Source organism: Podarcis filfolensis, assembly GCF_964270895.1.
Source record: "Podarcis filfolensis genome assembly, chromosome: 9".
Lineage (NCBI taxonomy): Eukaryota > Metazoa > Chordata > Lepidosauria > Squamata > Lacertidae > Podarcis > Podarcis filfolensis.
In genome coordinates, this window is record NC_139610.1 from 41,425,476 (window position 1) to 41,452,100 (window position 26,625).

Genomic DNA, 26,625 nt, shown 5'->3' on the forward strand with positions numbered 1-26,625 from the left:
AAGTGGCCGGTCTCTCAGAAGAACTGATGGAATGGCCATGCTTCCCTTCTCTCCAAAGCACATAGGCGGCAAGGCATTGCATTCAGGCAAATGAAAAGGCTGGCAGTAGAGGGATGGAGTGACTTGTCCCATCTAGCATAGAACCAGGTGGACTGCCAGAGAAGGGATGCCCTTTTCTCCTAGCCCAGCTTAAAAATGCAGTGGGTTGCTACAGGAGGGATGGAAATTTTTGTACTTCCTTTGCAGGCCCTCTGTTGGTGGGCTTGTTTACAAGAATGGGTTAGATTATCTAGAGGAAAGATCAGAAATTGCAAAAACTGGTCTTTTATTAATTGCAAAAACAGTCTTAACCACCATGTCCTATATTGTTTGTCTTGCAGAAAAAAGTGTGCCATGATGTCTGACTTCCTGAATATTTGCTCTGTAATTGTGTCTAGGGAAACATTCTTCATTTGTGTTGCATGAAAATTCTGTTTTCCAACCATGAAGGCAGCATGTTATTACAATGGAAAATTGCTTCCTAAGACGCAATTGGTGCATGGTTGCAAACCACAGATTCTTGACATTTTGAAGAATTTGAAAACTGTTTGGAAACCAGATCTGACACACTGGAAATTGTTATTGCTATTAATAAATTTGAAACTATTCCAGTAGCTGTAACTAATACAACTTAAAGGTCTCTTTGAATTTTCCCATTGTGTAATTATTTTATAATTCATTCCTGATAATGGCTCTTTATGTTTCTATTGTGACTAGATCCGCAAAGAACAATTTACTTCTTTTATTGCTTGTGCTAAACAGATGAAGGACCACAACAAAAAAGATAGTAGTTTGTGGATATTTTGTTCAGAAAAGACTGCCTTCTGGTGTCTGATCTGGGAATTGCTCTTTTAATTACAGCTTAAATATGCATTATTTTTATTATCTTAATTTAATATATTTCAGATAAATCGGTGATTAATTAAACATGCAAAATAAACGGAAGGAAAAATAAAAAGGAGAGTCAAAAAATGCTGATTCTTTTGATTTGTATTCCAAGGAGTTCAGAATTAGGGCATCTATGATGCTTTCTCACTTTATCCCCACAAGCTTGTGGGATGGAGAGATACTCATGGCCCAAGTTCACACAGCTGAGTTTCATCCTGAGTGGTGATTTGAACCTAGCTGTCCCTGGTCCAAGTCCTAACTGTCCCCTATTCCACATAGGCTTCTGAAAAGGAAAAATGCAATTATACAATTCTTTCAAAGTTGGTTTTCTGAATATATTTTGCACAGATTTTGTTCCCACTAGCCCAGATAGCTTAATATGTCTTGTTTCATTTTCTGTACAGTGTTCAGACTAGATATTCTTGCAACCTCATCCCATTGGAAGTTTATACTGAAGTTAAGTTCAACTTACTCTTCTGTAGGTGTCTGTAGGTTTGCAGCCCTACTGTATAACTGGACAAAGAGTGGCTAACCTGAGGCCTTCCAGAGCTGCTGGTCTGTTAACTGCTATTAGTCCCAGCCAATGTGACTGGTGGTCAGGGGTGATGGGAGTACAGCAACATATGGAGGGCCAAAGATTAGTCTCAACTAGACCGTCCATAGGCTGAAATATATCATTAATATGATATATCATTATTATTGCATTTCTATACTGCCCTTCATCAAGAGACTACAGGGTGGTTTGCAACATAAAATGCAACTTATCCCTAGACTTTCCCCATACAAAATGTTAAAGGTGAGGATTGTGGTCCTAAATGCTGTAGCGCCTTCTTCAATATGTTAGGTTTCTCTTTTCCTCTTCCAGCAGCCACTCAGTAGCCTGTATGCAATTCCTTGTTGTCTGTGGCTACCAGGTGAGTGATTGAATAAAAATATTTTATATATATATATATATATATATATATATATATATATATGTGTGTGTGTGTGTGTGTGTGTATGTGTGTGTATATATATATATATATATATATATATATATATATATATAGTAAAGAGGTTCCATCTGTTGTGCTAGCATCAAGTGCAAGCATATTTAATTAGTTGACTACATATATGCTATTTGCATGTGCCAAAGAGGCTGTCTACATTGCCACCAAAAGTTGCTGTGTTTGTGGCAGACTTTCAAAATATTGTTCTTCCTTCTCCTTTGTCTTGAACCTGGATTATTTTTTTAAACACATTTGTAACTCCTCCTTTTCCTAGTGAAAAATGACCACTGCTAACAAGACACCACCCGGTGCAGATCCAAAGCAACTGGAAAGGACTGGAACTGTTCGAGAAATTGGATCACAAGCTGTTTGGTCACTTTCCTCTTGTAAACCAGGTAAGTGCAAAATGTGCACATACAAACTATTCATATCTGCTGAATTTCTCAAGTACTACTTAGACAGAGTGATTTTCTGTGTCAATTTAAATTATCTAATGTGTATTTGCCTTTCTACATTATATGGCCTTTTGATCTAAGAAAAAAAATAGAGGAATTTGGAACTGTACCAATTGTCCAATATTGCTAGTGGAGTTTTCTGGATAACTATGGTGACAGTACTCTATTATTAGTTTGTTCCCATGTTCAGAACCATAACAGGGCCTCCCAGATCCTAGGATATATATTAGAGTGGAACCTCCGTTTTCGAACGTCTCAGAAGTTGAATGTGCCACTTGGCTTCCGTATTGAGTTTTCCTATAAGTAAATGCTCCTGGAAGTAGCTGCTTCGGTTTTTGAACATTTCGGAAGTCAAACAGTCTTCCAGAACAGATTACGTTAAAAAAACCAAGATTCCACTGTACTGTGATGTTTTTGACAGCTCCATCATAGGAGTGCCGTGGTGAAACCCATATGTACTTTTTCACGCTAGGATTCGGTGTGGATCAGTTACGAGATGATAATCTAGAAACATACTGGCAGTCTGATGGATCACAACCTCATTTGGTGAACATTCAGTTCAGGTAATGAATATTATATATACTGGATTTTATGCAGTCATTATTACTTTCATTGGAAGAAGGCAAAAGATAGAGGCTGCAGAAGGAGTGTGTTATTTTGTTTTATTTATCATAGCTAATCCCCGAACATGATTTGTAGCAAAATGGTCAGAAGTTATAACTTTTGAAACTAGGTCTACTGTAGCTTGGCTTCATAATGTTATAGTTAGTGGATATTTGGCTTGTTTAAATCTGCTGTTGCCTAAAAGTCAAACATAATGATTGAGGAAATCTGAACTTGTTTCAGGGCTAATAGTTCTGAATTAGTTTCTATAAGCTCAGAATCCAATGGATTCCCTTTCTCAGTGGCTTTAGTTGTTCTCATATTGCTGCAAGTTTGTCTTGACTTTGAACTCCATCCACCTTTGCAGGTGTTGAGACAAGACACACTTTATTGTTCATATGCTTACCTGGAAAGAAAAATAGTTGAGAGGTGCAAGTAACCCATAATGGCCCTCCCGTCCCCCATCCTCAGATTATATGCATATAATTAGGCATTTGGCTATTTTTACTGTAATTATTTGTATGGTTTTAAAATTTCTGTCAATGTTTACTGGGTTTTTTAATTATTGTTTTTTTTCCAATGTTTTTAGTTGTTGTTTTTGAATCTGTAAGCTGACTTGAGTCCCTGTCAGGGAAAAAACCATGGGGTTTAAATAAAAATAAATATAAAAATTATACAAGGAGAGTTAAGCTTTCTAAGGGGCTGGACATCAGGATAACCAAGGAAGCCAATGATCCCTTAACTTCAGAGCTGTCTGCATACTTCCATGTCTGTTGTGTGCCTAACCCAAAGTGTTCTGATTGACCTTGAAGGTCTTGGAGCACATTAAATGCAGTACTCTTGCAGTGAGGAAGACCCTTTTGGTGCCTTCCTCCTGTCAGCACAGCCATATTGAAGGCATACGAGAGCTGGCCCTTGAACGAGTCTCTTTAGAAGTATATTATAAAATAACGGACATGGTTCTTGGTATGAAACAATTCATTTCTGTCAGCTGTCTTTTGTGTTAGGGATTTTCACCCACCATTCAAGCATGTTCCCAAAGTGGCTTGTAATGTTTCAGAATAAAATAATTAAGATAGACAAGGATAAATTAAGTGTTGAACTTTCCATACTAAGTAAATATATACTGTATAGGACTGTCTGAGTCCTTAAGTCCCACATTGATCAGTGAGATCCTCTGAAGGAGTGCTATTAGTTTTCCCCCTTTTTGCAGAGGCTGAAATGGCCTCTACTTTAGTGTTGCCAGACTGATGCTATGGAGCACCCTTCCACCAGAGATTTGATAGCTCTTGAAGACCTTTCTATGCCAGTGAGTCTTTGCAGCTGTATAATTAGCCAGTCACTAACAATGATCTGTATTTTTTAACAGTGTTTTATGTTTTGTTGTTCAACACTGTCCTGATTGCTTATGAAACAGTATAGAAATACGTTTATAAATAAATAAATAGCACATACACATATACAGTGGTACCTTGGGTTACATACGCTTCAGGTTACAGACTCCACTAACCCAGAAATAGTGCTTCAGGTTAAGAACTTTGCTTCAGGATGAGAACAGAAATCGTGCTCCGGCGGCACGGCAGCAGCAGGAGGCCCCATTAGCTAAAGTGGTGCTTCAGGTTAAGAACAGTTTCAGGTTAAGAACGGACCTCCAGAACGAATTAAGTACTTAACCTGAGGTACTACTGTATTGGATAATTCTTAACAGGGCTTCGGTTTTGCCATTTTTAATTATTATTTTTACTTACAGGAGGAAAACAACGGTGAAAACGCTGTGTATTTATGCAGATTATAAATCAGATGAAAGCTACACTCCAAGTAAGATCTCTGTCAGGGTAGGAAACAACTTCCACAATCTACAGGAAATCCGGGTAGGTGTGCTTTACTCCTCAAAACATTTTGTCAGACCAGTTATTTTCAGTCAGAGAATACATTGTCTATGGTGCTTGATTTTTTTTTTTTACATGACATTCAGTAAAAGCTTTCCAGAAACAAGGTAAAACAAGTTGAAACAAGGTAAAAAGGCTACATATCAAATAAAACTAAGCAGTGTATGAAACAGAGTTAAAAAGTTAAAGAATTAGAATCTAACAAAGAAAGATACATTATTTAGAGGTATTTAAAAGCCACTGCTGTCTCCATCTCACGAATTAGCTGAGGGAGGTTCTATCATTGAGAAGACCCACTTGAGGAGACGGTGGGGCAGCCTCTCATTTTGTATTCAGTTTAAAGTTAACACAAATTGCTAGAGCAGAAAGAAATAGCATTAACTAGGGTTTAGAGCAGGCTTCACCAACCTGGTGCCTTCTAGCAGTTTTGGACTACAAATCCCATCAGCCCCAGCCAGCACCGATGGTACCAGCTTTACCAAGTTTGGTTTAGGACACATAAATGTGTGGGAATGTGCCTGCCTTTCCATCTTTTGCAAATTTATCCCTCCACTCCACCTGCATTACCGCATTATGATCCCCAAAGTCGAATAATGTAAGGTAGGTCAGCTTTCCCCAACTTTGTGCCCTCCAGCTACAACTTCCATAAGCGCTGAGTTCCAAATTGCACTGAGTTGGTCACAACTGTCTCATCTAAAGAAGCATCACAGTTGCATCCTGGGAGTTTTAATTTAATCTCTGGGTCAAGAAAGGAAACAAAACAACCTTTTTTAAAAAAAAGTAGAACTTGCTGCTTTAAATGAAGATTCAGAAAGTTCACCCATTGGTGATTTGTGTGTGTGTGTGTGTGTGATTGCTTCTGTTGTCTGCAAAAAGATTACATATTCAGGAGGCATTGCTATCCTTCTGAATGTATTTGCCCTCAGTGACAAAGACACTGGTTGGTTCTGCAGTGTTTGGCCATCCTGTTTTAAGAAGTGATTCCTGGTCGGCTGGGAGCAGCCGCTTGCCTGATCCAGAAAGAATTGCCCTCACTCTGAATAGCTTTGCTTGCATTTAATGATACAGTCATGTAGTGAAATCTGTTGGGCTATGTAGGATTGTGATGTCATCCTGTTCGCTGTGTGATCCCATATCAGCTAGGATAGCTCCTGTTACAAATACAAGGAGAAAAAAACAGTGATTGGAATCATGGGGGTGGGGTAATACAGAAAGGGCAGCATATAAGGGAAATAGCAGAGAACAGGATTGGGCAGGGAACACTCACAATTACTGTGGTGTTTTCTTTCTCTGGGGAGGCGAAGGTTGCTGTTGCACCTCCAAAAGCGTTTCTTCCAGCATGAAATTAAAAATCCTCCTTCTTATCTGTACTTCCTTTTTTGCATTTAGTGTCCACTAGATGTCATTGTTGGCTTTAAATACTAGCAATTGGAGTCATGCTCCACCACCCTCTCTACTCGTAGTAAACGATTATACATCTATAATGATATGTAGTTCTACGTGTATCCTTGGTAATTTTCAGGGGCTCGGCGAGAAACTTGAAAGCTTCTGCTCTTCATGCCACCCTTGATGTGTTTGTGAGAGAGTTTTGAAAATATTCTTCAGTGGACAATTTTAGGTTTTCATAGACACAAATTATAAGCCAGGATGCCTTTCTCAACTGTTGCCAAGCTATTATGGAGTACTATTCCCCCTGCCCCCCAACCTCCAAATGTTTGTTTCCTTTTTGTAGTTTGATAGTTGTTGTTGTTTTAATTCATGGAGCAACAGTGATCTATACGCAAAGTGGTTTTGTCTTATTACACTATTCAACACCCCCAAACAGAAAACATGTCACAAGTCATATTACTTTCCTTATTGCTCCTTACCCAACCCAATGTAATTTTAAGTTATTTTAAGCAACGTCAGTTCTTTGTACAGTTATTCTCTTGTTTTGAGGCTGATTAACTGGATGGAAAATCCAACTAAATAATTTTTAATATTTTTCCATGGATGCTTGCCCAGCTCATGGTGTATAATGAAAATCCCATGATGTTGTCCTGTATTTCCTCTCTGTTTTCGACTGTTATAAAACAATGCCTTCTTAGTGTTAGCTGAGATTTTGCACCTGATATGAAGTGTGTGTTTACCTTTCTTGGAGTAGCTACTCTAATCTGGAAAACATTTAAACTTGGGAACCAGAATTCGTATATTACTGTCCTTTGAATATCTGGAAACTGCATTTGAACTATATTTTTTCAACTTTTTGAGATTGTATCCGTGAATCTGTCAGCATTTGGGAAGAAACAGTAATTTGGCATATGGGCCAGCTTCACTATAAATTATTTTTTCAACCTGCCATTCTGTGGTAGCATTAGCACTGGAGAACTTTATCAGTGTTCTTAGAGGGTTTGTTAATCCTGGGTCTAGCAACATGTTTATTTTTGTCAGGTTTTTCTCTGTAAAAATATTGTGATCTGTAAAATGCACCTAAATGAATGCATGAGAACTGTTCATAGTGGGACCTTGTGGTGAAGAGCAGGTAAAAATCTAAGAAATAGCAACTACAGTCATACCTCGGGTTGAATGTGCTTTGGGTTGAGTGCGCTCGAGTTGCGCTCCGCGGCAACCCAGAAGTAACAGAGCGCATTACTTCCGGGTTTCGCCACTCGCGCACGCTCAGACGCTCAAAATGATGTCACGCGCATGCGTGGAAGCGGCAAAACGTGACCCACGCACGCACAGATGCGCCGTTGCAGCTTACGTTGCGTTCAGGTTGCAAACAGGGCTCCGGAACGGATCCCGTTCGCATCCCAAGGTACCACTGTATAGTATTAGCTGGGGTTCTGGAACTAAATAAGCGATCCCCTATGCAATATCACCAGCTGCTTTTTAAAACTCCCCATGAGGTTCAAAAACAGTTGGTTGTATGGGAAAGCTGCAAGAAACCCAATAGAAAAGCCCCATTAGTATATGTAACTATGTAGTTATCTGGCTGATGGGATCCTGACCATGCAATTTCATAAAAACAAACAAACAAAAACAATCATTGCCAAGGCTAGGTCCAAAAAAGGTTAAATAAGCAAATAAGGAAGAAAAAGAAAAAATCACCTCCCTATCCTTCCTATTATATATAATTAGCAAAACATTTTACCATTGTGGCAAATGGCATTTATAAGGTTCTGAACATGACAAATATCTCCAGTAAAGGCAAGTGCCTTATCAGCATAGCCTTTGTACACATCCAAATGTACTACCCTCCCTCTTTCTAGGGAAACAACCTACAGTGTGGCAGCGTTAATGTGTGAACATGAAGTCATGATTTAGCGCTAGTTGGACAAGCCTCCACAAACATGAGCAAAGCCTTGGGCTTTTCCTGTATGGCCAGGAGGAGGACTTGAGCCGAGTTTCATTTCCCCTTTTAAGCAGTAGTGGGCAGTGGGGGTGGGATGCGCCACTCACTTGGTTTCCAGTTGGTCATGTTACGGGGAGGTAAAGGGTGGGTAGAGAAACTGGCACAATGCAAACACACTGGCACTAGAACTGGATTAGCTCTGCTGTTGCGTTTACCCCTTGCCACCCCTCTGCCTCCTAGTAAGCAGCAGCAGCTCAACCAGGCAGAGGTCAGGGGAGCAGCAGTGCCACACCATGCCATACTTTATAAAGAAATCTTGGCATAGTGTTATGTCTGAAACAAAAATCTAGGTTTAATCTTGGTTTAAAGCGAAGTGTGGTCAGTTTTCAAACAAGTCAATTTCAAGCCACCAGTTATGAAGCTGGTTGCTTAATTGACCATTGTTTTAAACCAGGATCCCTGGTTCATCCTGGTTCATATGTAACACTAATCTGAGATTTGTTGAAAGCAAAACTAAATTCTGCTGAAGTTCTCATCCTGCTGCATAGCAAGAGCGGAGGATGGAGCATATAAGCCCAGTGCTTTGCTTAGCTTTGTGGAGGCCTTGCCCAAGTAGCGCTAAACCATAGTTTGGTGTTGTCTGTGAACTGGGCCTGTGTGTAAACTGTGGATAGACCCAACAATTCAGGCTGAAAGACCTACCATAAATGGATTGTATGGACTGGGTTAAAGCAAACAACCATACGGCAGGCTGGGCTATAGCCCATTTATTCTGCCTCTGCCTTCATATATTTTCTTACCATATCATTGGTTCATAGAAGTTGGATTCTTTATAAGACATGCCAATTTAGTTTTAAAGTCATGAAGTGTTGGGATTCAGTGGGGCTTCTTCCAGTTTTATTTATTTATATAGATTTATAGCCCAGACCATACTAAGGGCTCACATAGCTAACATTAGTTTAGTAGTCTGTATATGTGTATATATGAGGCCATATACCTAAAAGAGCCCGCAAAAGCAAATTGATCACTTAATTGGGTGGGGTGGGTTACTCTGCCCCTCCTGAGTGATATGCTCTCTTGTGAGGATCCAAAACACATAGATATTTCTCATATTTTGCAGCATTCTGCATCTTGCTATTTCCTTAGTTAAGTACCAATGTTTCATCAGCGACTGGGAGGCAACTCCACATTTTCTTCTTCTGGTCCCCTGGTCTACTCAGTCATGGCCCTTGCTCTCTGCCAGTACATTATTCCAAATAACTAAGCTATGCCTTTAAAACTGGACCAGCTAGTATATGGTAGTGTTAAAGGACAAGGAGAACTTAAGAGGAGCTTGCTGGAGCAGGCCAAAGCCCCTCTGTTCTCGCAGTGGTCAATCAGCATGGGAAGTCCAAAAGCAGGACCTGTTTGCGCAAGCAGGTGGCTGGATATTTATTTATTTATTTGAGGTATTTATAACCTTCTGTTGACCTAAATATATCTAGGTGGGTTACAATAATTCAATAGACTCACAATAAAACATCACCAAAGCTAAGAAAACAGACCTCAGTTTACCATCAGTAACATCAAAAAATAGAAATAGCACCATGGTATGCTTTCCCCAGCCTTGGAAGATGTGATAGCCAGAAGGACATGTTGCCACCCTATTTATCACCCTGGAATATTTGTTGCTTCATAAGCAGATGAGCAGCTTCTCTAAACTGGATGGCGGCTGTTAGTCAATGATCACACACTGAGGACTTTTCCATGTGTATATATTGTTTGATTGCATTAGAATTTGTGAATAATTTTAATGGTGCCTGTTTATTGAGTGACAAGTGTCTATTTGGACACTTGATTCTCCCGCTGCCAGCAACCCAAGCCAGCATGGCCATTTGTCAGTGATGATGGAGGTTGTAGTCCATAACATCTTCAGGGCAGCAGGTTGGGGAAAGCTGCTTTCAGTCATGGCTACATTCCCAGGGGCGGCAGGAGCACTGTGGAACACAGAATTCCTGTAAAAATGAAAGTGTACATACATGATGCATATGGATGGTTCCAAAGAACAGCAACTAATTAAATGTGCCCAGATGGCTTTTGACATCTACTTTTATAATAACAACATTGCTACTCCCTTCTTCATGTTAAATGACAAGCTGTTTTGGAAAGTTGTTACTATTATTCATTTATTTATTTAAGTTATATACCTCCCTTTACCCAAAGATCACAGGGTGTTTTACAGCATAAAAGTACAAAATGAAAACACATAATGTCTATCATAACAGCAGCACCAGCGACAGCAACAATAACCATAACAACAACAAAAACCAATAATCCTCTCCTCGCAACACACACATTTAAAAGGGTCCAGGTCAGTTCATATGGGGAGAGGCGGTCCTTGAGGTACTGTGGTCCTGAGCCATTTAAGCTTTATAGGTCAAATCCAGCATCCAAATTCTGCACTAGCTGAAGTTTCCAAATTGTCTTCAGAGGCAGCACCTCAAATAACGTTTCACAGCCCCATGTACAACTCATTGCAGTAATCTAGTCTAGAGGTTACCAGAGCATTGACAAAAGAAGTTAAGCTATCCCTCTCTAGATGTGACAGCAATGGATCCAGGAGTACACCCAAGCTATGTACCCGCTCCTTCAGAGCGTTTGTGACCCCATCAAGAGCAGGTAACCTTCCATCCACCCTGTCTAGGGAACCTCCCACTAACCGTGCCTCAGTTTGCCTCTCCCCATTTGAAACAACCTGGACCCTGTGATCATCATCTGATGCCCTTCTTCATGTGCCTCCTCCATGAGCAGTCTGGAGGGTGGCAACATGAGAGTTGGCCTTTTCTGCAGTGGCTCCCTGTTTATAGAATGCTCTCTCCAGAGAGCCTCACTTGACACCTTCACTACAAAACATTTCTCTATAACCAGGCCTTTGGCTGATTGAAATGTGTTTGTGGGAGGGGTGTTATTGTTTTGTTTGTATTTTTATTATGTATTTTGTGTTCTCATTTTGTATTTTTATGTTGTGAACCGCCCTGTGATCTTTGGATGAAGGGCAGTATACAAATTTAATAAATAATAATAATAATAATGAATAATCAGTCTTCTTTGGATTGTTGGTTCTCATCCAGTCCATTACCGAGGCAAGACAGCATTCCAGCACATCCACTGCCACACCTGCAGATGTAAAGAAGTAGTAGAGCTGTGTGTCATCAGCATTATTGAAAACATACTCCAAAGCTCCAGATAACCCCACTGAGCAGTTTTATGTAGATGTTAAACAGCATTGGGGATAAAACGGAACCCTGAGGAACCCCACACTGAAGGCTCCACAGGGCCAAAAGAGCACTCCCCAAGCATCACCCTCTGGAAATGACCATCCAAGCAGGACTGGAACCACTGTAAAGCAGTGCCACCCACCACCCCACCACTAACTCAGACAGCTGCTCCAGAAGGATGCCATGGACAATGCTATTGATAGCCACTGACAGGTTGAGAAGAATTAACAGGAACACATTTCCTCTGTCTCTCTCCCGACAGAGGTCATCATACAGGGCAACCAAAGTAGTTTCTGTGCTAATATATCCCCAAATCACATCGTTGCAATCCTGATGGTTTACAATGTAAAATTCCCAAGCTTAATAATGGATTGGACTTTTTTAGGTGTACATGAGAGGTCCTTTATGGTTCATGCTCATAGTCTACAAAGCAAAAGAAATACAGGCAACTCTCCATTTACATGGGGATTACGTTCCGAGGCACCACATGCTTACGTTAAATCGCATATAATTGGAACACCCTTTTGGAAAAGCCTGCAAACACCTTGTTCCATTGTGACTTTTGGGGTCACTTCCAGGTTCAGCGTGGTGCGAGCTCATTGCTAGTTCTTGTGGTTAGAGTTATTAGCAATATCCCTGGACAGCCAGTGGAGCTGCATTTTGTTGTGGGTTCTGGATGTGGTCCACCAAACAATCCGCTAAGCTAATGGGCGGAATGGCCAATAGGTTGCTGGACTAACTGACCATGTCACTATATAATAGAAACACTTGCAAACAAAATTTCCCCTGCCAACAAAATTGTAAGTGAAGAAATTCCATAAGAAATTGGAGTATCCTCTAAGAACCTTGGAATGCTATGATTCAGTCATTGGAGAGGGTTGGAAAATCATGTACTGAATATCAGCATGCTAAATATTTCAATGAGTTTTGCTGTTTTGATAGGCATGTGTGTGTTAAAAAAAAACTAAAAAACTTGGTTTTTTCACTTAGAGCTAGATTTCCAAGCAATTGTTAAGTTAGCTAGTATACATATTTCTCCATGTCTCCGTTTGTCTATTTTCCTTGCTTTTGTTGTAAACTCCTATTTTTCTGATGAAAAGGCAAGAATGTTTGGCTTCCAACCACACTGTGTTGTAATGAGGGTGGAGTATGTTTGTCATTCTGTAGTGATGTCTGATTTTTGCATTAGTGAGCCAATATACAGAACAGTACATCTGGATATTCAAGAGCATGTTCCTGTGAATCTATCAGCATTGTGTCCTGGTAGAAAGCAACTGCAGCAAATGGACTGCTTCTGTTTTTAAAATATAAAATGTCACTGTGGTCCATCTTTTAAATCTGTTACAGCAGTGATGAGAAGATTTTATTTAAACTATAAAAAATGGATGGGGAAAAGCATAATGCATTATTTCCTCTGAGAAATAAATACTCAAAAATACAGTCTCCAGTACATAATTTTGTCTCCTTAAATGATGTGAAATGTCACATGGAAAGAAACTGCTTTGGTTTGGAAAAGAACAGCAGGAGACAACTATTTTTAAATAAAATATAGCTGTAAAAATAAGTTCCGAGAACCTCAAAAGATGACATGCTTGGATTCATTATAAGCCACAGGGAGATGATTGTCTTCTTTTAAAAAGCAATGATCAAAATTGCACCTGATATCTAAAATGATAGTTTAGTTGACTGGAAAGCTAGCTTACAGATGGTGGCTTTTTTTAAAAAAAAAAGTCCCTTAGATTTGTAATGAGGGGGAAATGATGGTATGTTTCACCTAAAGTAAGAGAGACAATATGTAATAAGGGATTTTGTGGTTTTACAGCTCAGTGCATGTGTTTGAAAGCTGTTCTCTCAGCATCGTGGGTGGCAGGTTATGCTACCATATAATGTATTGTAGTTGGCTCTCCACACTTGTCAGGGTTAGCGTTCAACCATTCGGAAAATTTTCCCATTGTTCTAGCATGTGAACCAAGACTAGCGTTGAATTCCCAATAACTTGACGGGGAAGGGGGGTGGAAGTAGTTTAATTAGAAAGCTTGAAATGTGATTACTTTTCTTACTGTCTTAATGTATTTTATATAATTCAAATCCTCAATCTGTGAACACAATCTGTTTACAGTTACACTTGCTCAGCTTTGCAACAGCACAGAACAACCTCATCTGCAACCTTACAGAAATTTTGTATACTCTATTCTGCCTTTCTTCAGTGCTGGCTCTCGGTTTCCATCTTAAACATGTTTGCTTTAGATGGACCATAGCTTTTGGCAGCTTTTGCATTTTTAGCAAATAATACTGTTTCTAGCAAGAGTCGCAAGCAAAAGAAAACCAACAAAAAAACTTTGTGTGAGGTCCTTGCAAACTGAACCTTGGGAAAGTTATGTTTCTGTATTTTCTCCTTTGTGCTTCTTCCCTATTCGTGTCATGGTTATAAATTATATAGTTTGAAATGAAGAATTAAGAACGTTCTATTTTGTGACTCTCTCTTAAAAAAAAATAGATGGGGTGCAGCTTTCTCTCTTTTATGTGCCTGGCTTTATTTTCTCTTTACCTGTTTTCAAGGCTGGCGCACAGTGAAATAAGCAGTTATGGCATTGAAACTCCATTGTGCCAGGGCTTAATCCAATAAAAACAGAAATACCGCCTGCTGAGTTGTATGCAGTGTGCTTGTGTGAACATCAATGTCTGCTGTTCACACACATTTTCCCCCCTTCAAAGTTCTCTTTGGAATATTGGAGAGTGTACTGAGAGGTTTTTTTTGGCCCTTGTGTTTTAAAGGTTGTAGCGAATATTGTTCAGTTTGCTTTGGTAGGCTCACTAGATGTATTTCGCAGATGATCATTACTACATCAAAAAAGAAAAGAAACCAACGGTGGTGAGGGAGCTGGATAAAGTAAATAAGTGTTGCGTCAAACACACACACACACAACACCAGATGCTCTTCTATCCTGTATTTGTTTTTTCTGCCTTGAAAGAAAAAAAAATTTGAAGGAGTGTTTGCATGTATATGTGTGTGGTAGCAGGGGAAATGATAGCTTTAAATATTGACATATAACCATTGAAGATCTTAAACTTGGATTTCATTTTAGATGAAGTATACCTTGGCTGGATGATACCTTAACAACAAAAATGATTGCGCAGATACTTCTAGTGTTAGAATGTTTAGATCAGCTGTATTCCATATTTGGTCAGATGCAATGTGCACATCGTTTCCAAGATAAAAAGCTCCCATTGATGCTAGCTTTTTTCTGTTTTGCTTTTTAATTAATTCCCACCCCTAACACACAGAGTTTTCAGCATCTTCGTCATAATTTTGATAGCTGATTTGCAGAGTTCAAGCGATGCATTGGCAGTTTGTAACTTACCTCTCAGGTAAACCATAAATGAAAGGGGGAAGAAATGTAGATAGTCACAAATGCAAAAACTGCAAGCACTGTAAAAGGTTTTTGGGGGGAGGGGGTACTGCTTGGAATATATAATCTATTTTCAGTTTTTGAAATATGGCTTGCTTGCCTTTGTTCATACGTGATGGCCAGTTGTGCATCACTGCAGAAACATTTATCTGTCATTATTGAAATGATGCAACCCTCAAAGTCAGCTAGAACTAGTGAGGGTGATTGTTGCATGAAGCTGTAGCATAGTTAATATGTTTGTTGCACCATCTTTAAAATGCAGTTGAAACAAACAAACTCATTTGAATGTATTGCTGTAATAAGAGTTCTGCTGCCACCCCCCGCAAATGATTGCAAGCACATCTGGTACCACAAAACTTTATATATCACAGCATTACTCAAATACTGATATCAGCTCTTGAAACCTGTGTTTTTTATTCCCTGAAAAGTGACACCCCCCCCCACTGGCAGAGTTGACCGTCAAATTTGCCGCATGGTTTTTTATTGCAGTCCACTTCCTCATTCTCTACTAGTAAAGCTGAATACAGTGGTACCTCGGGTTACATACGCTTCAGGTTACATATGCTTCAGGTTACAGACTCCGCTAACCCAGAAATGGTGCTTCGGGTTAAGTACTTTGCTTCAGGATGAGAACAGAAATTGTGCTCCCGCGGCGCTGCAGCAGCAGGAGGCCCCATTAGCTAAAGTGGTGCTTCAGGTTAAGAACAGTTTCAGGTTAAGTGCGGACCTCCGGAACGAATTAAGTACTTAACCTGAGGTAGCACTGTACTTTTTCCTCTGTTCACTTGTCCGGGAAAAGATCTAGAATAGGAAAAACTATAATGGAGCATCCTGGCCCCCCCCTAAAATCTGTGGTCCAGGATCTGATGTGGAGGCGAGAATAACCCACTACCCCCCAGGGTTTGTCTGATTACATTTCCTCTTGAGGCATACAAGTGAACTGAGTGAAAGTCAAATTCTGGCAGCACCTCTGCTGAGCATTTAGTATGCAGCTTGCTTGATATGTTGTTTTTTTTACCTTCGTTTGAATACCAGAGATGTCTGAGTGAGCAGCGCACCTCAGTAGTGTATCCTGTTGTTGTTCTTCTAACTAACATTAACATGGAATTGGAAGCTTGTATGATGCAAACCCTACAAAGGCTGTAAGAGACTGGTCCAGTGTGGCATTCTTGGTCTTCTTATATTCTGTAGCCCTTTAGCATATTTCTGTTCAGTTGTGCAGATGCAAAATTACTTTAATTCCATTGCTTAGTTTATTTTTTTTATATATAGATTACTCATTTTATTCATGCTCAGGAAATCTGTCTAGACATAACAAACAATTTTCAAAGTAAATTATGAACTTTCTTTTTGCACGTTCATAGTCTCTTTCCATTATATATGATAAAAACAGGACAAATTGAATTAGCAGAGAGTTGAAGTGAAGCAAAATAATTTTCCAACAGTCTTGTGTCTGTATGGGGATATGGTGCAAAAAACAAAACAAAACCCAAAACCACTGCTAGGAAATAACTAATTATTTTTTCCCTCAACATTTTGGCATGCACTTTTTTCTTTTTTTATTAAAAAACTTCTTACTATGGCAAAACAAAACACTGTGAATTGTATCCAATGCAGCGTTTGCAGAAGAGCACTTGCCCAAGGGCATTTCTCTGCTCCTTCCTTCTCATTGCAGCCTTTTGCATGCCACGAAAAGCCTGTCCTGAGGGTTGGGAGACGCTTGGGGAAGGCCTGGAATGTGAGGTGGGGGCCACACTGAGAGGGGGAATGGGGGGAAACCAAGTGGAGGCTGCTTGCAGTCTAAGCAGCGTTATCACAAAAGCATCCCAGTTCTGTAGATAGACGCATCTGTGTTAGTGTGCCAAGTGGCTTGCATTGATGTAACCACAGTGACATCAGTTGCAGTTTGTTAATGTGTAACCTGTGTAAAGCAAATAGAGAAAAACTGTCCTGGTTTGCTACTTGTCAATTTCAAAAAGGAGTAAAGAGAAGATGAGCAATACGTACTGTGAGCATGCTTCTGGGATTTACCTATAACCTCAACCCACGGTGCTGGGAACCACTTTTGATTTTTTGAGCGGAGTGCAGAAGAGGAAATTTTGGACCCTGTGATCAAAATATCACACCTACCAGAATTCCCTCTTTTGCCCAAGAAGCAGTTCTCTGCCCCTTTGCATCTAGTCTATGCCTTTCTGCCCCTCCCCACTTTTATATCAAAATAGGAATGATGCTACTGCTGCAACCCACTTTAGTTAAGAATGAGACCCAAAAACTGAAGCCTAATGTACTAGGTTAGGAAATCTGTAAGCTATCAAAAATGCTTGTTTAGATAATTCTTTTGTCCTTAGGGAAAGAGCTTGTCTGCAAACCTTGGCTAAAAGAGCATAAAACCAGTAGACTGGACGTGTTGTCATTCTTAAACCAATCCAATGTGGCAATCATGTTCAGAGTTGTATCATTTGCAGTGTAAATAAGTTAAGTCACAGTATGAGGTATTGTCTAATGTTTAGCCAATTGCTTTTTGTGCTTTCACCTCCTGGGCATATGTTGATCCCATCCTAAGCCAGTGCATTCAGTACTATGTGGTCATTTTTCACACTCCAAAGAAGATCTGTATTGAGCTGCCTGATCGTGATGCTGAGATTTCAAGAAAACTATTTCATAACTGCTTTGTGAGGTCCCTGAAGTGCGCCCTGCAAGATGTACTATTTTAAATAGCCTACAGTTGAATTATACTGCATAAGTAGCTCCAGTTTAAGCTTGCTTATGTATGTCACAGAGACTGGGGACCTTAGCAAAGCACCTTCTCCATTTATAATCAGGCAAGTGTATTGTTCTTTTTAAACCAGAGCAGACAGGGAATAAGCTTTTCAGCTGCAATCCTCACTTTAGGCTTGGGTGCTGGTTTAAGTTTGCTCTGAGTTATATCAGATGCGACCAATGCCACATAGCTCAGTCTGTGCATCTGAGCAAGTCATCTTCAAGACATCTGAAGTACCACAAACAGACAGCAGGTATGCTGTAGATGTCCAAATTCTGTTTCTTGTACATTGCCATGACAATTATCTTTAAGAATATTCTACAAGCAGATAAATCTTTACCGTTTTATGTGCAAAGTGTGTCATGAATTAGCTAGCATTGGTCTGTGTTGCTGTTTTTCTATAGTCAAGGAATGTTTATTGCAGTGCTAGTCCTAGTAAATGACAAACCCAAAGTAAGGGTTGTGCAAGTCATGATGCATTTGATTGAACTTTCTTTTATTTGTGGCCATGTATGAATGTCTGAAACTTGCAGTTCTTTTCCTACTGTGGATAACCTCCAAGTGACGTCTTTTTTGCTTTCTTATAAATCTAATGAGGTCAACTTTCAGTTAGAACTCTTCAGGGCTCTAAAATTTTAAGAGGGCCCAAGGACCTTTAAAATTCCCCCCTTTGCACATACAAAAGTTACCGATGACAGAAGACAAGTCAGTAGGAGATTCCAGACTTTTATAGTGTCCCACACAGTTTCTCAGTAGTCCAGTTGACTTTTCTGCATGCAAAGCTCTAGCAAGAATTAACCTCTTTCTTTTTATTTAAAACATTTATATCCCGCCTTTCCTTTAACAAAAGTCCCAAGCTCTGTTTTAGTGAGATTACTATGGCCGTGTGCCATTATTTCCTTACCCTGCTTCAGTCCCAAGCCATTGATCCATTTTCAAAGTGATGCAAGTAGTGAATTAAGATTTGTTAGTGGAAACAGATCAAATGTTTCCCCAGTCTGTCAGCGACAATAGATAAAAGAATGAGACAGAAACAAGGAATGGGTAGCATTTGTCACAGTGACAGCATTTGACAGTGTGGTAGACCTGTCATAAATTTACAATACACTCTAAGTAGAATTCAGATGTGTGTTATGGAAGGAAAGGTACCACATGACTGTACAGTCATGTTTCTATTGTGTTCATTCAGTGCAGCAGCTCCCACTGCTGAAGAGACAAGCCTCTTCTTCAAGTAATGGCTTGTTGGACATTCACATCAACTTACCTATTACTTTGGTTCAAGTAACTTTTCATACTTCTGTTGCCTAGTACCTATGATGTATTGAAACACACACAAATAAAATATTATGTTTGTGGGTGGCTAGGTGGGTTGTAGTTTTGTTGTGTTTACTGATCACTGTCAAATAAGATTTATTTTTAAAATAAGAAAAAGACACATTCACCTATTGTTTCCTTCAATACGTCTCTGAAGGCCATATCACGCATGTCACTTTTGCTAAATGGACAGTGCACAGTTGCTTCCAACTATGTGAGCGCATGGCAAAATACAAAATTGTGATCTTTTCTACACCTGTTGGTGTCCACAATTTTGTTTAATCCTGCAGGAAAGAGGTTGTGTGTGGTGCAGAGACTGTTCCTCTGAGCCTTCATTGGACTGTGTTCAAGGATTCCCTGCCATGGCATTTCGTCATTTCCACCATCTTGATGGTCTTTCCTTTTCTATATGTTTCCTTCTACAAAAATTGTTGTTGAAATATTTTTTTTCTTCATATTTGGCATTTATTTGGAACCGGACTGTCTTCCTGTAGGCTCTCCAGGAATGTCTGTTTTAGCTTCTTGAGTGAATAGAAAGCTCTTCTGACCTAATGGACTGAAGTAAGCCACGTCTTGACCATTTACAGGAGGTAACGGATGGTGGCCACACCGTCACCTCCCTAGGTGGTCGTTGCTTCACGAGGGCAAGCGAGTCGGCCTCTCCACAGTGAGCTCTTTGACTGGAGTTCCTTCTGCATTTCTTGTAAAGCTTCTCTTGTGGTGTCCCTCCTTTTGACTCACTTGGAATTTCTGAAGTTTCTCTTGGATACGCTTCACTTTCTAGCTGGAACCGGTGCATCATTGCTATTAACTTGTTCTCTTCTGTCTTAAGCGAAGAGATGGCAGGCGCCCAAAATCTGCTACTTCATGTGTTGACAGTTCCAGTTTTGGAATTGCACAGCAGCCTGCTGAAACCTATTCCTTGTAGTTATGTTGTGGTACATGGGAGCCATGGGGCAGAGACTGCAAAATTCAGGATAAGTTATTCTTTCTTTAAAGCTGTTACGAGGAGGCACGTGCACTTCAGGGAAGTGCAGCAAACTCACCAGGGGGGGCAGGCGGGGGGGTATTTTTTGTTTGAGTGCCAAGATACGGTGCATCAATAAATTACTAGAAATCATTGCCTATTGAGAGGGCTTTTCAGCCCAGCGTTTAGAAGTGACATACTTGAAGTGTGTGTGTGTGTGTGTGTGTGTGTGTGTGTATTCATTCTGGTAAGAATTTATTTTTGCAAGTTTTATTTGCAGAGAACTTTTTGTTCGTATCATTTGGTAAACTATATCATGATAAACACTTAAAAAAATGGGTTAGCTGGATGTTTACTTTATTTTATTATTGTGGTTATAGCCGTTCTTTCCTCCCAAGGAGCGTAAAGTAAAATACATAGTCCCCCCTTGCTTATTAATTTTAACAAAACCCCTCACAATAACCCTTTGTTGTAGTAGGCTGAGGGATGAATAGCCCAAAGTCACTCAGTGTCTGAGTAGAGATTTGAACCCAGCTCACATTTTTAAACAAAAGCACACAGAAATTATAAACAACCATGTTGCTCACAACTTTTTGGCATTTTGTTTGACCTAATAATGTTATTATAATACTGTAACATTTGAATTTTAAAAGGGCAATTAATACGATTTTTAAAAAGAAATCCAATTTAAATGCTAAAAATCTAATTACTTTTTGAAAATCATTTATTTCTATCCTCGCTTCTTAAATATCTGATCTCAATTTGTAAATCCAAAAATAAAAGAATAGCTGTTTCATATCTGAAACCAGTAATCGAAGTTTTGATTCTGCCCTTTGTTCCTTACTCCACACCACATTCTGTCAGTGCTTTTCTAACATAGTTAAATTGTGTACATTGTCATATCCATGTTGCAACATGTCAGGAATGGATGGTTGGAATAAGATAACAGGAGTCTAAATTTTGCAGGTTGTGAATTAAACTTGTTGTGAGATATTAATCTTCATGGTTTTATACATGGCAGTGAGCTTGTCTGCACATAACAACTAAGCCATGGGTTATTGCTAAGTGTATCAGTTGGACTGAGTCTGAGAAAAGCTCTGGCTCTTGCACTCCTTCCTCTCCTCCTCTCATAATGGCCAGGAGAAGGATTCTGCAGTGTTTAGTTTTACTTTCTATGAATCCTTGCTTTTTCATTATGTATGAACCGTAGATGGTGGTTTAAAACAACGTCAGGTTAGTTAAACAAGTCAGTTTTAATTACCCATGGTTTGAAGCTGGCTCATTTTGAAACTGACCGGAATTTGTTCATGGAAAGTGAAACTAAATGCAGCAGAAGTCCTCCTGGCTGAGAGAGAAGGTGCAAGTACACAAGCTCAGGGCTTCGCTTAGGTCCATTCCCACTCCTGCACATAGCACTAAATTCTGATTTATATGCTAACTGCACCAGTGACATGAAATTTCACAAACAGTCAAAATAGAAAAACTTAAGATGTACAGCATGTGGTGGGGGTGGGAAGGGGACAACCTTTGCTTCTGTCTTGCTAAGAAGATAGAAAAATGCTTTACAAAAGTCTAGCATACATATTTCCTAACATGGCAGTAACTTTGCAGTGTTGGTAGCTCCTGCCCCATGAACACTTTTACCTTGGACAGAACTACAGTGGTACCTCCGGTTACGAAATTTTTCGTTCCGGATCTCTGTTCTTAACCCGAAACTGTTCTTAACCTGAGGCGCGCTTTTGCTAATGGGGCCTCTTGCTGCCGCTGCGCGACTTCCGCTCGCATCCTGGGGCAAAGTTCGCTGTCAGGAGCACCTACTTCCAGGTTAGTGGAGCTCATTACGAAGCGTTTGTAAGGAGGACGATACGTAACTCAAGGTTCCACTGTATGTATCTTCCTTGTTCAGATGTAGAAGTGGCATTTTGCAGATGATTAAAGAAAGCATTACAGCCCTTCCTTTTCCTTCTCAAGGTCCTTGCTGGACTGTGTATGTAGCAAATGTGAGACGACTGTGCGATCATGTATGCTCAACTCTCATTTTCCACTGCAGTCCACTTCCTTTTGTACTGAATAATTGATTGCTTATGCTAAGTGATAATTTAATCTGATTCCATTTCTACCTTTTTATTCTTCTTTTCTTCTCCAGCAACTTGAATTAGTGGAACCCAGTGGTTGGATTCACGTAGCCTTAACAGATACTCATAAGAAACCTATCCGCACTTTTATGATTCAGATTGCTGTTTTAGCCAATCACCAAAATGGAAGAGACACTCATATGCGGCAAATCAAGGTGTATACGCCAGTGGAAGAAAGTTCTATTGGTAAATTTCCTAGGTGTACAACAATTGATTTCATGATGTATCGTTCAATCAGGTAAACAAAGCTCAATTTTGTACTAAAGCATTGTATTTTTGTTTAATTTTCAAATAAAGACATAAAATCTTGTTGCACTGTCTAGTTCCTGGATGTGTGTGTGTGCACTGCAGACATCCTCATGGATGTAACTTCACTATTGTTTATTTTATTCCAAGAAGTGTATTGCTTTTCCTTTCTAGAAACAGAAGGGGGGAAATCTCAGAAGCTTCTTCATTTGATCATTATCTGTTAGTGTATTTTATTGTATAATTTCATTATTACATTGGGCTCCTCCACAAGTGTGTAATTGGCTTTTTAAAGTGTGATTATGTAATTTTGTTCAATGTACAGGGAAGCTGATGAATAAATTCATGAACTTTGCCTTACTGCCTCCTGTAGGACCAGACTTTCTTAAGTGCTGGTTACCCATAGCATATACAGCTACTTCTAAGAATATTTTATAGAGATTTGAAGGAAGGCAATCTGAGGATATAATTTTATTTGATTTTGTAGAGGTAAAGGATAAGATTCTTATTTCTGAAACATAGGAGCCTTGCTGGATTAGACCAAAGGTCTGTCTGATACAGCCAGATGTTTCTAGGAAGCCATGACCAGGGCACGAAGGCATTAGGCGTCCCACACCATTGCCTCTCTAGTAACTGAGATTTGGTTGCATACTGCCTTTTAATCTGAAGGTTCTGTTTATCTATCACATCCACAAATTCTAATTATTTAATTTGTCTAATCCCACTTTAAGACATCCGTGACCATCACTACACCTTAGCATTTGCTTGCAGTAGTGCCTTCAAGGGAGGCCTTTGTAGTAAAAGTCAAGAGTCCCACACAGAAGAATCAGCAGGAGAGCCTCCAAATGAATCAGGACGGACTTACCACATTTTGAATTAATACACGTTACCTGTGTGTGTGCTGTATAACCAGAGTCTGAAATTACCTAACTGCACTACTTCCCCAGCCTAGTGTTTCACGTTGTTTCCAGGATGAGGGTTCATAAGAATGCCTTGTGTTAGGGGGGCCCAAATCCTGGAGCCGGCACTTATACACATCTGTCTAAGGCAGGGCTGGGGAACTTTGGGTCCTCCAGATGTTCTTGGATTCTAACACCCATCCGCTCCTGCTAGTGTGACTAAAAAGGTGAATAATTTTGGAAGTTTGGGTCCAACACCATCTGTAGGGCCAAAGGTTTCCCATCCCTTCAGTAAGGTAACTGTGACAAGGGTGTGTGTGTGTTGCTTAAATTTTGCTAGAGTAATTTGGATCTACATAAAACTTTAAATTACAAAGCAGTGCTGTGTTCCTTGTACAGTTGTGTTACTGGAAGTTGTGAAGCAAGCTTCAGTCTCCTAAACATTTAAAACTATAGTTACTGCCATCTTTGCTTTCTGCCACAGGAGTCCAACTCATAAAATAAAGCATTTTCAGACAAATGTTGCATTGTTGGAAGAGCTCAAATGGCCATGAAACTTCACTTTACTACAAAGCAGGAGTCTTCATACAACAATTGTGCAACCCTGACTAGATATTTTGTGCAGTTGATATTTGGCACAATTTTTCCTGGCTGAGGTTAAAGACACCAAGTACAGCTCCAGAGGACTATGAAGTCCTAATTCTAGGAATAATCAGTGTGTGCTAAGTGAGTATAACTTATTTTTGGATACTACATTGACTTACTATATTCTTTGACCTATATATTATTATCCCCAAATTTGTTAGAAAATAATTCACTTTGGTACGTGTTTGGTATATGCTCTGTATATATTCCACCAATTGGCGGAAACTGGGGTAGGATTGTGTCTCTCTTTAGCACCATTTTATTATGTATCCTTTGCATTGGCAGCAGCACCAATTTAAATATTTAGATGTCTGGATTTCCAGACACATACAGTTAATGCTACAGGAGAATCTGGATCTGATTCCCTCATTCAGTTCAGATTTAGGCAGGTGCCAAACCCAGATTCTATTGAGATGCGCGTGCTTTGTCATTTGATTGAGGGTCACCTTTGTCTTCTACTCAGTATTCCTTTCTAGTATGGAATACTAGAGAGCTGATTGATTTATTTTGTTCTTCACTCTGGAGTCAAGACTTTTGGTTGAGGACATACTTCCCTAAAGTATTCATGAGGATTCTTGCTTCCACATTTTGCCATGTGCCTCGTCTCCTTTCCACGGTTACTTAAGAACATGGGTGACCAGCCTTTTTTTCTGTTGAAGTCTGTCCTCTGTTTTGGTCCACATGCTGGTGGTGGGGAGGCAGAAGATGATGGGTAGGGCTGCCTCCTCCTCCCTCTCTCTCCTTCCCCAGCAAGCTGCCACAGGAAGAACAGATTGCTCTTGCCGGAGATCTGAACTGATCGTTTGTAGAGGGCTTCTCATAGTAGGTTGAAGGCCACTCTGAGACCACCCCTACTTTGGAACATGTATGTGAAAGCTAGGTCCTATTATGTATCCTAATCAGTGGACGTCTCATCTCAAGTTTCCACCTTAGAAATCGCACGCCGTTTGAACTGATTAAAACATCATTTTGACTCTGGCTCAGTGTAACAAAAATGTTTGTGAAGACCTCAAAGCTTTCTGATTGTGTGGATTCTTTAGTAGGATGAAATAAAGAGTCAGCATATTTGTTTTCCCCATTAAAATATCCATTTCCAGAGGACCAGTCTTAAAAACTCCATAGAGCAGGGATGTTCAAACAAACCAGGATCTCAGAAAATCCATAGTGCCAGAGATTTAAGATTAGGCTTTAATCTGCATTAGGAACCTGTGCTGGTAAATCCTGGACTTAAGTGCTTTGCTTATTGAAGATGAGATTGTGAACTTGAACCCAAGGCCGCCCAAATGTATATGAAATGACTTATTCACCTATATATTGGTAGCTATGATGCTGGGGTTATTCCTTAATCACGGTGCTGTAAAGTGAACATTGAAATAAGTATGTTTTCATTTAGGGGGCACACAAAGAAGAACTAATGTATCAAATAAGCTGAATCTCAAGTATTTGTATTATGCATCTAGAACACAGTCCCTAACGTTTGAATTAGTTGGCAACATCAGTGACAATAATAGTCAAGGCAGCTATTTCAAATGGTAACAGGTCCAGATGGAATAATAATTCATGAAATGCTGAATATTAGGCATATTTCGGCAGCTACAGTCCCATGACTCCAGAACATAGCATACTGTGCTTATTTAAAAAACCATACCTCTTAATATAGCAATTAAAAATCCTTTGACTTGCACATCAGTTTGTTTTTAGTTTTTACAGTATTGTGCAATATGATGCATCATCACTTGTATTTCCTTTTTTAAAAAGGAAATACTTGAGAGAGCTATAGGGGAGCGAATGCCATCATGCGCTTCGTGGTGAACATGTATAATAGATTTAACAGAAATGCACTTGATCTCTTCACCCCTTCAGAGTAGATTAGGTGTCTTAGTAAATATGGCGTTAGGATCCTCCATTTTTACAAAGTTGCTAATGCACTAGGTTATTGAGGAAGCCAAGTACCTTCTACCACCCAAGTAGCATATTCATGGGCAAATAAAACAACTTTGGTCTTTTTATGCTGTCACAGTATATGGCCCTATTATTGCTAGCTTCCATTTGGAAATCCTTTCTTAATTCAGGGTGTTCCTCCCTTCACACCGAATGTGACAAAGCCAGAAGACAATAGAAGTTGATGCAGGTTTCTCTAATGTTATTTACATAGTTTAGTTCTTTCTTTACTCTTCCTCTTTTAAAAAATCAGATTTTTATCCACCCTGATTACAATTCAAAAAAAGGGGAAGTCAGAGTTTAAACAGAACATCTGCAGAACTACAATTACAAAATAACTACAAAATATTAAAAAAGCTTGCATTCTATATCAAAAGGAATTAGCCAAAGTGAAAAAAGGAAAAAAGACAAGAATCCATATCATACCTTTTTGACTATAGATTCAAATATAATAATATAACCATTATTATACCCAACTCGCCATACCCAACTTCAAGACTCTGTAAAACCACAATATGTTTTGATTAACCCCAAATCCATGCTGTAATCAATACATGGCTGTGAATTTCTTGCAAGTTTGTTGTGTCTGTCTTTCTTTGCATCTGATACAATGAGTTAACTTGGCCATTGAAGAAAGCTCTCACATTTCCTCACTCCATTAACAACTGGAATCATTGCTGATCTACACTTACTTAGAAGTAGTTTAATAATAAAGACGGGGGCTTATATCCTTTTAAAAATAATAATAATAATAATAAATTTTATTTATATCCCGCCCTCCCCAGCCGAAGCCGGGCTCAGGGCGGCTAACAACAATCAAATAATCAAACAATCAAATAATCCAACATTCTAA

General features: G+C 39.5%; 1 protein-coding gene across 4 annotated transcripts in view; it reads left to right on the forward strand.

Annotated features, from left to right (window-relative positions):
- Positions 1–26,625, forward strand: part of ANAPC10 (anaphase promoting complex subunit 10) — a 117,855-nt gene that overhangs the window by 2,247 nt on the left and 88,983 nt on the right. For 2 of the 4 annotated variants that reach the window (XM_083631407.1, XM_083631408.1), the window contains exons 2-5: positions 2,191–2,311; positions 2,844–2,934; positions 4,725–4,845; positions 22,053–22,350. In XM_083631407.1, coding sequence (XP_083487533.1) covers positions 2,197–2,311; positions 2,844–2,934; positions 4,725–4,845; positions 22,053–22,283 — 558 coding nt within the window. In that variant the 5' untranslated portion in view covers positions 2,191–2,196 and the 3' untranslated portion in view covers positions 22,284–22,350. Of the gene's footprint in view, positions 1–2,190; positions 2,312–2,843; positions 2,935–4,724; positions 4,846–22,052; positions 22,351–26,625 lie in introns of those variants that run through there. The other 2 variants (XM_083631410.1, XM_083631409.1) reach the window with 1 other exon arrangement.